We start from the raw sequence: 12785 nt of genomic DNA, 5'->3' as shown, positions 1-12785 counted from the left end.
AAAAATCTGTTATTCTGTAGTATACATTATAGCATAGATAGATAGATAGATAGATAGATAGATAGATAGATAGATAGATAGTGATAAAACAGTGACACCATTAATAACACCAGGCGGCGGTAGAGGTCCTCATGTATAACACAGTCGCTCCTCCCTTGAAGTAGGCAGTACCAGCTCGTCGTCATCCTCGTTGACTCTCAGGACGTGTGTGCGCGCGCGTGTGTGTGCGCGTTTGTTTGTAGTTTGTTATTTCTTTCCTACCGCTGCTCCTCTCAACACACAAACAGCCTTTTATGTTGGATATAGTTTACTTCGCATTGGAAACTGTTTTTGGGGACTGCTCCGTGAGTGAAAGTCGAAGAGTGAGTTAAAAGAAAGCCAGACCCGAGGAAGCAGCAGCAGAAGGAGAAAAACACAGAAACCTGGAGGAGGAAAAGGGCGTTCATACTTCGAAGTAACCATGGAAGTTCCTGGTATGCAGGTGAGCGCAAAGGTGGACGCGGTGGTAGATTTGGAAGCATTTTCATTGTTTTAGTCGGCGGTGTAAACAGTTTATCGACAGAGGATGGTGCACTGTGCAGCTACAGGTCGTTTCCTATATATTTTAAAACTTCTTACCTGGTGTTTATATTACATTCAAACCTGTCAGGCTGTTTATTCAAACAGCTATACCTGCACTCAAAATGAAAGACAAAATGTCTGCATTGTTCCTTTTGTAGCTCTTTTTGTTACTATAAAGTGGTTTTTAACAGGTTCTGTGCTGCTTTATATTGGATTTCAACTTTGAAATATTCTTGCACAGCTTGATATTTCAAACTGAGTTTAGAGTGATCTAGATCTAGATCGATTTAGAGGACTCGAGATTGAGGAAGACACACACACCACCCATAGGGGTGAGAAGGGAGATTTTTATATATATATATAAAAGAGAATGTAATATTCTCTTTCTGTTTGAAAGCTTATTTGATCTTTTAATCTTTATTTATTTCAGGATATGGCCTATAATAGTTCTGTGCTCACAAAGTACTTGTGTTTCTGTACATCTATGACATCCCTATTATGCTCTGACTTTGACCTGCATTGTGTCTTTGTTGCTCAACAGTGACTTAGCATTGAGTAATGTCTTTTATAGGGCCTCCTCTGCTGGTACTTCAGGATATTTCACACCATGTACTCAGTTTAGTGTCAGATTTACATAACATCAGCATTGTAGGATTACACTTTTTGTGGTCTATTCTTAGTAGAGCAGTGGCTCGACTGTGTTCCTGACGCTTAACAAGGCGTGTAAGGTGACTTCAAGCTGGCCTCCTGTTCAGCCGGCTCTCAGGTGTGTCTACCTGTGGGACTGGCTGTCAGCTCGCTCGATTGCTCTGCCTGGTCTGTTCGTCCCAGCTGGGAGTGGAGGAAGTGATGTCATGGGCCTGTTAAAACAACACACACCTGACACCGGCCAGCAGCTACTGCAGCACCGAGACTGACACAAATATTTGTTGTACCTGCCAGGAATACTGATGAGGCATAGTGGGATGTGTTGAGTAATGTGGAAAAAACTTAGTTGACTAACAAAAAAAATGTTACATTAAGTTTCTCAGCTGACTTAGGCTGACTTTCAGTATTTGCTAACATAACCAACAAAGGTGATAACCGTTATGGCTAAACCTCTGAGATAAATAAGTTGATAATGCGTTTGAGTGTCAGAGTTTGTCAAATTTCGCACCTTTGGAACCAAGTAATTCTTCACTAGAGCTGCAGTGATTAGTTGATGAATCGATTGTCAGTCAACAGCAAATGAAAAAGCAGCTTTTGTTGTTTTGAGTCATTTAAGAATAAGGAACGCAAAAATTTTGCTTTTGCAGCTTCTCCAGTTTGGTCTCCTTCGTCTGTGGAGACGAGTTTGTGAAGGGCAGATTATGGAAACATTGCACTAATTTAGAGGAGAATTGAGTAGAGTTAGGACGTGATGTAATCATAAAAAAGAAATCTTTGATGAAAGTAGAGGAAAAGGAGTTCAGACTGTTACTTTTTTTAGCAAGATGCTGAATCCCTACAGGCTTTAGAGTTGATGCTTTTCAGCTGACCTATGACCCTCTCTTATTGAATTAAAACAGAAAAGAAAGGACTTTCTGTCTCTATAAACTGTAACTCCTGCAGGGGATTAATTCTTCAGTCTCAGCATAACTTTGTCGCAGCCTTGTGTTGAACTATCCTGCAGTAAATCAGCCTGATTCTCTGCTCTGGTACAAGCATAGGTTGTCTTGAGTGTGGCGAGGAAACCATCTGCAGGCATGTCCACAGAGAAGGCCCTGATCAAACACTAGGGAAAGTCTTTGTCTACCGCTCTCTGTAATTTTTATGACTGCACCTTTTCAGAGCTCCACTTCTCACACTCAGGCGTCCTGTCATGACATAATCACAGGCTGCACTAGACTGAAACTGGAATGAAACATCTGGGTGTTTCTGGGTGAGAAATTATCAGCTGCTGCCAGCTAAGTGCTTCTAAGTTTTGATTATGGAGGGTGAGTCAGTTTTCCTGTAGCGTAAACGCAGTAGAACATTTTTTCTCGCCTCTCTTCCTCTATTCGGTTTGTTTACATTCAGGTTTTTGCTAGACCAGAACTGGTAAATAACCGACTATGATCTTGTATTGGGTTGTGTATCTGTAGCTTTAAGTGCAAAACTGCCTTTTTAACTTGAGAATATGGCTTCTGTTGTTATAGTGAATAAAAAGTATTGGTGCAGTTGTTGTTTGACAAATTCAAAGTGGATGACAAACATCCCCAAGACTACTTGTAAATCAGATTACAAAAAACATTCACTTTGACTGTATTTTTGAGTTTTGAATAAATTTCTCATGTAGTGTGAGTCAGTAGGCCATGTCATGATGTTGAGCTGAGTTTTATAAGAAACAGGAAATGTAAGAGTGGTGAGGTTTTCACATGATGCGCCTCTGCGAAGGTCATTTTTGAGAACACTCTGTTTGTACTTCCTCCTCCAGCAGATGTGACCTTAGGCCTCTAAATCACACACAGTTTTTGTGTTTGGATATTTGGACACCACTTAGTAAAAAGCATGCGTCTCCCCCACTCTCTTGCACTTGGTAACTCACATCCAGAGTTTCCATAGCCTTGTCCAAGTTTTCCTGGGCAGCTGAATGTTTGCATGTTAGATGGACCAGGCAGAGTTCAATGACCTCCCAAACCCAGTGCATCCTTTTCTTTTCTCTTTCTCTCAGCAAAGCTTTGACCTGAATCTACACCAGCACTTCCCTTATCACCCTCACACTTGTGAAACTAAGGTGTGTGTGTCTGGTTAGAGGCAGTTTCTCTTTACAGCTGCTCATGGGATATTTATTCTTCATTCTCATTTAAACTCAGTGTAATGTGATATAAAATGTGCTTCAGTGCGCCTTGGGAACATTGAAGAGACTAGACAAAGAAATAGAAAGATGCCTGACTTAAGATCTTGCTTTTAGCCTGAGCAAACATCTTAAAATGATTTTTGTTCACAGATGATCCTCAACAGATGGTAAAAATTACTGAAACAATATAGACAAAAAACAGCTAAACTGACAGTGGGTGTTGAATGCACAAGCTGCTGTAATCATGTGTATGTATAATACCTGGTATGCGTATGATATTCCTCCAAAAACCACCTGATTTGTGTGGGATGCCAGTCCTACACAATAGCAAGAAATTAACTCGCTATTAGGTGTGGCAGTGATTTCAGAAGAGAATTCATGTGATTTTAAAATGATCTTATGGTTCATTCACACACAGCTGACGCTTGAGCTGCACCAAAGAACCGCAGTGGTTTATGCAGTCATACAACTTCCCCTTTTTAATGTTATTTTAATTAGTATTTGAATGTTTATATTTAAGGTACATTATCAGCTGTGTGTTTTCCAGCATGATGCCTGTGTTCGAGCTCCTAGGTTTATATGTCATTTTGTTAGTCGTAGGTAAGTCTAAGAGTCAGGGTTTAGATACTGCCAGACTGTTTTGTTTTTTTTCTAGGAAAAATGTCAGTAACATTGCTAATACGATTAGTCAGTCAACACATATTCATTTGTCGGTTATTTTTAGTTTGTTAGGCAAAGCAAGTCCTTTAACATCATCAGCTCTGGGAAATTGTGATGTCTTAGCAGTAGACAGTAATCCTGAAAATTTTCAACAAATGCATCATTAACTGCAGCAGCTATTGTCTTTAATACAACAATCATGCAGTTGTTAGATGTGGGTGAAAGTGAAGTAAGGGACGTACACATGCCATTTACTTCCGAGTGTAGAGCACTGACAGTGAATGAACAGTTTATCAGCAGGCTGTATACTTCTAATCTAAAGGGCAGTTATTTAATCATTTTGTTTCCTCGAACACAACACATTTAAAGCTGGGAGATTTACAGTACAATGGTCATATCGGCATGCATGACATGATCTAAGCAGACTTTGGTGTCTTGGGTTAGCTATTGTTGACATGACAGCACCTTTTTTTTTTAATCTGGAAAGTAGGTTTGTTTGCATTTGTGTAATTCTCTTCAAATGCCTGTAACTGATGAGGTAAAGTAAAAATTCCCAGACCGTGGTTTAAACATTATTTGATCTGGGGTGAAACATTAACTAGAACAGGTTTCTGACTGTGCAGCATGGCAGTTTTACATGATCGTTTTGCACCTCTCTGTCATTAAATGCAGAAGTGGCTGCAGAATTTCTGTACAGTAACAGAACAACCCGTATGGTCAGTAATGATTGAGCCTGTTTTGAATCTTTAACTTTCCCTCTTTTTTTTCACCATGCTGAGAGAGAAAGGTCAAAGTGTAGCCTCTCAGATTTATATAACCACTCTTGCAAGTGGAGTCTCTGTTGTTTATTTTTTTCTGTTTATGTCAGTATTTATACTGCAAACCAATACCAACCTGGTTAATCCAGTGAAGGATTTCTAATCATTTTTGCAGGAAAAGTACATCAGTGCTTCTTAGAGAGTCTAAATCTGCTATGATGTTCCTTTTATAATACCCTAATTTGATTCAGTTCAATACAGCCCTGTTTGATTCATGAAAAGAATTTTTTAGTAAATTATTTCAAATAAATAATGGAAGCACTTACCAGAATTTATCATGGCAGAAATCGCACATGTGACTTTTCGACTGAGCGTAACCTTTTTGCCTATGTTGGTATAACTAGTTTGTTTCCACTCTGTAGATATTTCTAACATTTCTTTCTGGCCTGACTGTGCCAATTATGACACAGTCTATGCCAATAACAGTCTACACAAATATGTGCATTTCAGAAATGGATCTTAGGTTTTTAGGAATTAGTGTTGCAGGCATTAAGTGAAGGTGAATCAACTTTACCATCACTTTTTGTGTTTAAATGAGAATTCTGGGTTTTACAGCAGGTTTTAGTGTGATAAACTAAGAAGACGTAATGTTTACTTCTTCTTTTTACTTCTGGCAATGTCATTAAACACATGTTTGTGTCTGGACAGCACTTACAACCAATAACTTTGACATCCTTTAGGTTGGTTTTGTGTGGGAGAAATATAAGTATATTTCTCATAAGAGCATAAGAGCAGCATTTTGTTTTTTGTTGACAAGATATTCAATTTTAGAGCTGACAATCTAAAATTATTTATTTATTTTATTTGAATGCATCCAAGTAGGTTAAGAGTCCCCAGTCTCTTGGCCCTTGGGAGGAAGCCCTATATTTATTATATTATTACATTTTATTTGCTTTTCAGAAATCATTTTTGCACTTCCTTATTCCTTCTTAAGAGGTACACTACCAGTTACAGGTTTGGACACACCTCTATTTTTCCAAGCTTGAAATTTATTCAGTTCAAGTAACCAGAAGTGGCACAAAGGTAAGTGGAAAACTGCTAGAGGTGGACTTGGATCACCAAAAACATTTAAGTTATACAAAAAGGCCTTTCCAGGAAAGAAGTGATGGGTTAACAACTTTGAGCTGTTCTTCAGCAATAGAAGTAAATGGAGCCTTGAAAGTTGATTCTAACAAGTCCTACAGTTGTCCCAACATTTGTTGTTTATCCTCTGTCTGTAGAAAAGCAGTATTGGAAGAGAGACTGTATTACTGCAACCTCTTAAGAAATATTTGTACAGAAATATTTGCTGTTCTGCAGCAGGTAGTATATTGCTCTCATAATAGCGAGGGAAAGGAAGGAAGACAAACAGACCATCATTACCCGGTCTTTTAGAGAAACTGCAAAGAAAGCCGAGGTCTCGGTGAGTCAAGTTTGCTACATCATCGAAAGGCACTTGAAGACTGGAGGAAACTGACAGGACGTCTGGCAGACCCAAAGCCACAACAGCACAGTCTCTACACTTAAACCCCATCAAGCTATAATCTTTATTTATTTATTTAGCAATAAGCCTACGCTCAGACATTACACTGCCTAAATTTCAATGGAGGTGTGTCCCAAACTTTTGAATGGCAGTGTTACGTTTTCTCAGAATGACACAGTATGATACACACAGAAAACAGCACAATATTCACATCCATGTATACCCATAGGTGTTTTTAATAGCTGTGTGATGGTGACTGATATCTGCTAGGAATTGCACAATGTCACTAAACTCTGTACACTTAAAGCAGTGATTAAAGATGCACGGTATGTTGTCTTGTAACCAGGAAATTAAGGGAGATGCCTACACAGTGGTCCAAGAAGACAGGACAGGGGAAAGCGAACAAAGATGCAATTGGTGAACTTTGAGGAAAGAAGTGTCTTATGGAAAATTAGATTATGCTCAGCATCTGTATCATATTGGTTTAGGTATTGGTCCTGATGTTGTAAATGCTTAGTACAAGCCTGAACTGTGAACATGTTGTCTTACTAAGTGTCTGTTCTCATTAGTTTAAGATCAGTGCTCACAATGACCATCCTGGCCACATTAGTGCAGCATGTTAACATGCTAACATTTTCTTAGTAGAAAGTGAATGGTATTACTTCTGCAGGTATTTGGTCATAAACTAAAATGTTCGTCAAATTCAGGGATAACCTGTGCTAGAAAACCAAACTTACTATGGTTGATTCCGTGGAGAACATGAATCTATGAACTGAATTTTTTCTTGGTCCATTCACTGGTGTGGTAGGGACACTACCTTTTCTCTAGCCATGGCTAAAAATAACTAGAGTACAGAATTTTATGTGTAAGGGAATTTACCCCAGAGTCAAAGATCTATTTTGGCAGACAAGCTATTAAAATGTTTAGGTTAGACAGTGTCCCCCAACTGAAGTTATGCTTTCTCATTATGGTTATTTATATTTATTTATATATTATATATATGGGGTGTATGATACCAGCATTGTAAGGGACATTATTGTACAAGTTACACATTGATTCTTATGTTACTGTGTTATATTTTATGTCTGTCCTCTTCTATGTAGGCACTGTCTCTCATCTCTACTTGTTCCAATCTGTTTTTACTTCATGTTTCTCTACCAAGCTAAAAGTATCATTAGACACTAACCACTGTATTTACTGACAGGGTGTGGCAGCACTGTGGGCACCGTGTGTGCGTGTGTGTGCGTGTGTGTGCGTGTGTGCGTGTGTGTGCGTGTGTGTGTGTGTGTGTGTGTTTTGGCTGTTCCTTTTTTTAGTTCAGGGAGGAAACTCAACCAGTATCATAGGAATATCATCCACTTATGTGCTCGTGTTTATTAAATGTTCTTCCATGTAATTTCTCTAAGAACACAAATTTGTGTGTGTGTCATAGTCTGTGTATATGTCTTGTATATGATGTCTGTGCTCTGAGTGAGTGTTGAGGTCGTGATGGCTATTATTGAAACACTAAAACTCCCCACAGTTTGTAGTGACAGGGAGAGAAGCTACTTTACTGCAGTGAAAAACCAAAACAAACCAAACAAATATGCAATCATGGTTTAACTTTCTGGTTTCTGGCTAGTGTGAGAATAATTTAAGCTCTTCCACTAGCAGCCAGTCTAAAGATTGTAAAGCTGGTATCTTTATTTTGGTTCATCCAGAGGTTCGATTCCCTTGTTTTATGATGATCCCTTGACTTCTCCTGGGCTGTGACCATGAGACCAAAACATACATTTCCGTGAAAAAAGAAATATGTGTTGAGCATATCTATGCTACCCAGAGGAAGAACTCTTCTCATGATCTTGTGGCAGTTTTCCTGGAGTCACCCTCAGGAATAAGCTTACAAAAAACAACTGTCACTTCACTGCCAATGCCTTTATTTTAACACCACGGATAATTAATACCTTTTAATAACCACCATATTTTAAATTGGGCATAATTGTTTTTATTGAAAAGCACAAAGTGGAAAAAGTGACATTTATACGCTCCTGATGGTGGTGTTGATTCCAGTAAAAGTGCTGCATTTTGAGTTTTACAACCACAGCAGTAACAGTGTTTAGGAAATGCATGTCAGTGGAAACCCTCAGAGAGTGTGTGTGTGTGTGTGTGTGTGTGTTTGTGTGATTTTGTGTGTTTGTGTGTGTGTGGGGTCAGGCAGCTGTGTGTTCAGTTCCTGTTATCTTCAACTGTCATGCTTGTTTCCTTCTGAATTTTGTGTGTGTGCGTGTGTGTGTGTGTGTGTGTGTGTGTTTTGTGGCTTTGTGTTGTGCTGTATAATGACAACATATCTGTCATGTTGTAAAAACCTGTGTGTGAGGAAATAAGAGTCACTGGGAATATAGAACAGTTTGCACATAATCATTTAAAAACAGGTTTTACCCAAAAAATGTACTTTTCATTTTTAAATTCAGAATTACTAATATAATTAATCACACATTATGTTTACTGCATATATACAGACTTGGAATTTTTGAAGAATCATTTTACTATCAAGTCAAAGTTTTGAAAAACTACTATCCTAACCCACCCTGATTATATTTTAATCCATTTTCTTTCTGTCCTTTCAGAGTTCTCAGATTGATCCAGAGGAGTTGTTTACCAAATTGGATCGGATTGGAAAGGGATCTTTTGGAGAGGTGAGTGTGTGTAGTTCTTAAAATTAATTTTTGTTCTCAAATCTCATTGAGCATTAGCATTATTGCTGTATTTATTCAAGTCAGCACAACAGTTTTTTAAAAATATCTTTTCCTTAATTCTTTTCCTTCCTTTACTTTCTTTTTCTGTCTAGTTTTCTCCCGTCATCCTCTTTAATCTTTCATTTGTGTTCTCTTGTCTAATACATTTTGTTTCTGCATCTGCTATTATAACCTTTCTTTAACTTATTTTGTCTGTCCTGTTATTGATTTTTATTTTTTTAAATATACTCTATTCTCACCGTTCTGCTTTCGACCATCTGTGACCACGACTTCATTAGGTTTTATGTTCTTACTCCTGCAGGTGTTTAAAGGTATCGATAATCGTACTCAGAGTGTTGTTGCCATAAAGACCATTGATCTGGAGGAGGCTGAGGATGAGATTGAGGACATCCAGCAGGAGATCACAGTGCTCAGTCAGTGCGACAGTCCATACATCACCAAATACTACGGCTCCTACCTGAAGGTAAAAGAGTCCACATTTTCACTCTGTCAAGTTGATCTTTGTCACAGGTAGAGAGAAATTTGCTGCACGGACTAAATGTTCTTGAGGTCTTCTTTGCTGCCTTACATGTTATATTGTTATGCTTCTGTGGCAATACTGCCACCAAATGTCAGTCATCATCAGTCCCGACTTAATAACAAAATGATTTACCATTCATTAAAAACTACTGGTGGTCACAATCAGCACAGTATTTTTTAATTTAAGGATGATACTGATGCTTGTGTATGTTATGTACTGTAACATACCTTTAATACCAGAACACGAAAAGTGATCTATTATTTTTATTATTGTGTTCTGTCAATTTCAGAAATGTATTCTATGTCTTTCAGGGCACTAAACTATGGATCATCATGGAGTATCTTGGTGGTGGTTCAGCGCTGGACTTGGTGAGTGTTAAAGACGATTTCAACAGGATTTATTTAATTCAGTAAAAAAAAAAGTGCTTTATTTCTTTATACTGGGAAAATAGGTTTGAACCTTCAAGTGGCAAGAAAGTGACAGAGTTTGTGCTTTCAGTTTATTCAACGATTCTTTCATGGTCATATTGTTTTTCTGGGGGGGAGATTGTGGATCCAAGCAGTAGTTCAGGACAAATAATAAAAAAAAGTCTGAAATGGAAATTAAAGTAACGAACGGTTTATCTAAAAACACACCACAGTGCTTCCTTTGGTTGCCTAATTTTCTGTGTTGAGTCTTGTGTTGAATGCAGCTGAACAGGGCCTGTTTGAGTTCCTGCATATAACCTTCACCATATCAGTGAGTGTTTTACGCCTCAGTCATCACCTTGTGTGTCTGTGTGTGTGTTTGTATGAGCAGCTGCGGGCAGGTCCGTTTGATGAGTCTCAAATTGCCACCATGCTGAAGGAGATCCTGAAAGGTCTCGACTACCTGCACTCTGAGAAGAAGATCCACAGAGATATCAAAGGTATGGATGGGATTAAACACTACTGCTCCCTGCTCCCCTTGATGTGGAGATCAGCTGGTTTTGAACTGGGGGATTAGATGGATATTTAAGCAGAAGTGGTCATTAGAAATAGTGGAAATAGTGGAAATAGTAGAAATAGTGGTAGTACTTTAGGTAATTAATAGTCTCCTCAGAGCTACAGAGGACATTATTTAACAGTTTTCACATGTTGAGTAGCAGTTCTTCCAATCTATTTAGTCATTTTGACATTTAAAAAGGATGATCACATGGGCAGCACTTATTCATCGTCTGCCTCTATGATTTCTCTGCCACAAGGGCCATTTAGACTTCTACATTTAAAGTCAGGATGTGTATAATTTCTGACTTTGGCTTCGTTGAGTTGTGGTGTCAAAATAGACACTGGTGAACCACAAATCTGACTGAAGAAAACGAGAATGACAAGGCTGAAAACAAGATTACAGGTCATTTGTATATTCAGACCATATACTGTATATATCTCTGCCACTTCCTGTGGATATAAATATACGCACAGTGCAGTTCAGATACAAAGTCTTTTTATTTCTCCCTTCTCTTTTTTTCTTTTCTCTCTTAACTTCTGTTTCATACTGTATATGCATAATGGCCATTGCTGAAACTGAAAGTATATGGAACAACATGTTTTTAAAAAAATAACTCGACCAAACCAAACCCTGATTAATCAGACTACCATTGCTACTATTAGTAATGATAATAATTCTCTGTAGCTGCCAACGTCCTGCTGTCAGAGCATGGTCAGGTGAAGCTGGCAGACTTCGGAGTGGCCGGTCAGCTGACGGACACGCAGATCAAGAGGGAAACCTTCGTGGGAACGCCGTTCTGGATGGCTCCCGAGGTCATCCAGCAGTCCGCCTACGACTCAAAGGTCAGACACATGTTTATATTACTGCATTCAGGCTTTCAATAAGCACAGTCATCAGCAACTTTTAAAGTGTTTTGGAGGCCATGGTTTGTTTCTGTTCTTTTTTTAAACAAAGTAATTGTAAACACTTATCAGAAAATAGCAAACACGCTGTTTCCTAAAGATATCATGCCTGACTAACTAGTTACTGACAGTACTACTGTAACCTAGTGTTATTTCCAAAGTCAGCATTATAGCTACCTGCATTATTTTGTGAGGTTACAAGCTGTTGTAGAAAGAGCCTTATTCAGGACCTGACCATCCTGAGCCTTTATTTCCTTTATTGTCTCTGTTTTTATTTCTGTTTTTTCTCGGTTCTTAAATTATCATCATAACATTATTACCAGATCTGTAATATAGTTTTATATGAGTGCTTGATGTTATATTGTCCTGTTATGTTTCTATGGCTGGTTTCCAGTCATCAAGGCAAATTTATGATCTTGAGCTATAAAATTCTATAAAAACTCTGAACAAGGGCATGACAGAGATAACAGTCAAATATTACATATTCGTCTTATAATATTCTGCCAATAGAACACGGCTAAATAGTTACCCTATAAGGCTGGCTGCATGCTAGATGATGTTATGGCCAATTTTGGGCCCATGGTTGTGGGTGCTTGGTCCAAATCGAGGCTTTTTGCACCCGATTACTTGTCTAAATGATCCTTAAGAGGTGTGTGCTTTCAGTATGATTATTTTACTGCCCCTGATCAAGTTGGAGCCTCCCTGATCCTTATCTGGCTGCTTCTGACGGCAGCCATGTTCATTCAGTGGTACGCCTTTATAGACACATAACACATTTTACCAAATACACCCAACACATGCACTATAATAGCAACTAAGCCAGACTATGTAACATGTTCCTGTTCCTCAGATGTACTGGGCCTCGTTTGTGATCCCAGCTTTTTGTTTTGTGTTTGGGTGAGGGTGGTGAAGCTGCACTGTAGCATTTAGTGTCCTGGTTCTTTAAAACTCATCTGGCCTAAAAAGTTTATTGGCTGCTGCCTTTACATGGTGCTCTGTGTTTGCGTATTCCCATAGCAACCTCAGCCATGTGGATTTGTTGTATCTGGTTTTGAGATCATTTGCATTATTTTCACTGTATTTTAATATTTATTTACATTCAATAGAAACACCCCTATTGGTCTGATAAATGGTTTCTAATAAGACATGGCATTAAGACATATAGAGGTTATTCACTTTTAAAAATCTGTCTCTGATGATAACCCTAAACTTGGAGTGTTGACATGTTTTCATTTTAGAGGAGATTCCCTCTTTTGTCTAGTATATCTCACAAACAGAGCAACTGTCTCAAATAGAAATACCAGTTTGCCGCAACAAAGGACTTTAATAATGAATGCACACAACTCAAACAGCCATTTTTGCAT

The 12785-nt window shown here is 38.4% G+C and overlaps 1 protein-coding gene across 2 annotated transcripts in view; it reads left to right on the top strand.

Annotated features, from left to right (window-relative positions):
• The first annotated feature begins 200 nt into the window (after positions 1–200).
• The window catches only part of LOC113144606 (serine/threonine protein kinase 26), an 18316-nt gene continuing 5731 nt past the window's right edge, over positions 201–12785 (top strand). For both annotated transcript variants that reach the window (XM_026330790.1, XM_026330781.1), the window contains exons 1-6: positions 201–481; positions 8905–8973; positions 9335–9496; positions 9865–9921; positions 10352–10460; positions 11204–11361. In XM_026330790.1, coding sequence (XP_026186575.1) covers positions 461–481; positions 8905–8973; positions 9335–9496; positions 9865–9921; positions 10352–10460; positions 11204–11361 — 576 coding nt within the window. In that variant the 5' untranslated portion in view covers positions 201–460. The remainder of the gene's footprint in view (positions 482–8904; positions 8974–9334; positions 9497–9864; positions 9922–10351; positions 10461–11203; positions 11362–12785) is intronic.

This window comes from Mastacembelus armatus, chromosome 18 (assembly GCF_900324485.2).
Source record: "Mastacembelus armatus chromosome 18, fMasArm1.2, whole genome shotgun sequence".
Classification (NCBI taxonomy): Eukaryota; Metazoa; Chordata; class Actinopteri; order Synbranchiformes; family Mastacembelidae; genus Mastacembelus; species Mastacembelus armatus.
Note: the sequence above shows the minus strand (reverse complement) of the source record. Positions and strands in the feature narration are given on the sequence as shown.